This window comes from Aplysia californica, unplaced genomic scaffold (assembly GCF_000002075.1).
Source record: "Aplysia californica isolate F4 #8 unplaced genomic scaffold, AplCal3.0 scaffold00151, whole genome shotgun sequence".
In the NCBI taxonomy this organism is placed as follows: domain Eukaryota; kingdom Metazoa; phylum Mollusca; class Gastropoda; order Aplysiida; family Aplysiidae; genus Aplysia; species Aplysia californica.
In genome coordinates, this window is record NW_004797421.1 from 23,664 (window position 1) to 26,497 (window position 2,834).

At 41.1% G+C, this 2,834-nt stretch overlaps 1 protein-coding gene across 1 annotated transcript in view; it reads right to left on the minus strand.

Moving 5' to 3' along the window:
- The window catches only part of LOC101855097 (acetylcholine receptor subunit delta-like), a 21,846-nt gene that overhangs the window by 2,385 nt on the left and 16,627 nt on the right, over positions 1 to 2,834 (minus strand). Inside the window, exons 9-10 of the mRNA XM_035969493.1 lie at positions 2,143 to 2,429; positions 422 to 512 (exon numbers count right to left, since the gene is read on the minus strand). Coding sequence (XP_035825386.1) covers positions 422 to 512; positions 2,143 to 2,429 — 378 coding nt within the window. The remainder of the gene's footprint in view (positions 1 to 421; positions 513 to 2,142; positions 2,430 to 2,834) is intronic.

A 2,834-nucleotide genomic window follows, 5' to 3' on the forward strand; every position in this document is an offset into this window, starting at 1 on the left:
CACACACACACTCACTCTCTCTCTCTCTCTCTCACACACACACACACACACACACACACACACACAAACACAAACACATACACATGCACACACATATACTCACAAACACACAGACATGGACAAACACAATCACACACACAAACACAAGCAGATGTATAAATGAATAGGTTAGGAGAGAAACCAAGAATAAAAGAAAGGACCAGAGAAAGGCAACGAAGGAATAGAGAAAGACACAAGAAGTGGAGAGGGACAGAGCCTAGAGAGGTAGAAAGAAAGGTACACTGAGAAAGTGAAGGGCTAGAGATAGGGAACAGCAAACGGGAGACCGATTTTTTTTAAAGAGAGAGAGAGAGAGAGAGAGAGAGAGAGAGAGAGAGAGAGAGAGAGAGAAGAGAGAGAGAGAGAGAGAGAGTACCATTACCTCAGCGACTTCTCTCCAGGTCAAACGGTTTTCGTCGACGAGATTTGGAGAGCAAGATCGAGACGAAATCGGGTCGAGGACATCTTCTAACCTGAGACCAATTTGATAAAGATTTAACACAAGTATAAAGTAAAGCGGCATCGAGTTTTTTTAAACTGAGAGTAATAATGATGAGCTCTAAGCCAAGCTGTTGTACACAGAACACACACAAGTCCGATTCCAGCCAAGCAAAGTCTGTTATCGCGTATCTCCATCTTTCTTCTTGGATGCTGTATCCCCTTTCACAGGGTCGATCACCCTTAATCCTAAATGATATCAATTATTGTGTAGTTGAAGGGAGCATCAAACCTGCAAGCAAAGGGGAGTAGCTGAGGAATCGTCTATATTATTATCTAAAGAGCATGCGTTGCGTCCCTTTATCCTTTAAGCTGCGATACGGGACAATATTAATAAAATGTAATTCTTTATACTTCACCTGTCTCTTGCGATATCACTTGGTTAGAAAAAAAAGTGAAGTTCTATTTCATCGTGGGAAAATTGTGTTTAAAATGGTCTACATAAACATAGATGCATTAATAAACGCATACAACGGTTAGCAACTTACACTTTGTGTCACACCAATGCAGACAGTCAACGTGGGTGGTTGGCGGGTGCTCTGGTTTGCTCCTTCTTTCCTATCAAACATCTACCCCCCTGATCACCCCTCTTTCTTTTTTGTGTTTGTTACTCTTTTGTAACACCTCTAATCTTCAGCACTTAAATGATCTTATTGTGTTTAAAGTGTCGTAAAACATTTAATGAAACTAAAAACAATCGACAAGTCATTGTCAATCGTCACTATGTAAAGCCTAGTTTTTTTAAACTAAAGTAATCGTGTCTATCTCAAGAACACACCCCATGCATCCTATCAAACATCTACCCCCCTGATCACCCCTCTTTCTTTTTTGTGTTTGTTACTCTTTTGTAACACCTCTAATCTTCAGCACTTAAATGATCTTATTGTGTTTAAAGTGTCGTAAAACATTTAATGAAACTAAAAACAATCGACAAGTCATTGTCAATCGTCACTATGTAAAGCCTAGTTTTTTTAAACTAAAGTAATCGTGTCTATCTCAAGAACACACCCCATGCGTTCCAGCACAAATGCCGTGCCATTATTGTAAGCCTTAACTCATATTATATAAAAACCTTGCTCCAAGAGCTGTTAGATGGTGTATCATTGTTACCATAATATACAGGGGTTTATGGTGAAGAGGTTAAGCTCTTCGCCGTAATGCCCAAAAGATGAGGGTGCGATTTTCTATTGGGGAGAATTTCTATCGAGGCAGGGGGGAACAGGCAGAGTTAAAACGGCCCACCTCCATTTAAAGTAAAGTAAATCGTGTCGATGGGGGTGTAAAACACTTGCAATTAAGAATAAGGTAAAAGAATAATAATAAGCTTCATGTAATGTGCATGATCAAAGAACCGCCCCCCAAACAAACAAACAAACAAACAAACAAACAAACAAACAAACAAACAAACAAACAAACAAACAAACAAACAAACAAAATAAACAACAACAAACAAACAACAACAACAAACAACCAACCCCCCCCCCAAACCCCCCCCACAAAAAAAAACAAGTAAAAAAAACCCCCAACTTCAACAAAAAACAAAAAAAACACACAAAACACCCGCAGCAAATCATGACGATTCTGACAGGTCATAGGTTATCTCACCTTTCAGACCAAGCGCCAGGGCTGGGCACCACAGAGTTCCTGTCTGTCTTCTTGTTTTCTGACGATTCTTTATCAAATCCGAGGTGAGCAGCCCTAACTTCGTCACTGTTGTTGCTGTTCCCGGTCCCGGGCGTGAGTTTCTGTAGCCCGTGAGTGAGAGAAGCGAAGAACTGGCTCACTTGCTGGTCGTCAGGTTTGTGGTGCAGACGGAGGATGGCCACGGAGACCACGACACTGAGCGCTGTGAAGCCTAGTAGGGCTGTCAGGTACAGGGCTAGCACGGACGTCTAAACATGACAACAGAAAGAGGGAAAATGAGTGCGTGTGTGTGTGTATTTGTGTGTGTTTTTTGTTTGTGTGTGTATTTGTGAGTAGCTATATGTGTGTGTGTGTGTGGTTGTCAGGTACAAGGCTAGCACGGACGTCTGAACATGACAACAGAGAGAGGGAAAATGAGTGTGTGTGTGTGTGTGTGTATTTGTGTGTGAGTATTTTTTTGTGTGTGTATATTTATGAGTATGCTTATATGTGTGTGTATGGTTGTCAGGTACAGGGCTAAAACTGACGTCTAAACAAGACGACAGAAAGAGGACAAATTAGTGTGTGTGTATTTATGTGTGTGCGTATTTGTGTGTGTATGCGTGTGTGTGTATGTGTGTGTTTGTTTGTTTGTGTGTGTGTGTGTGTGTGTG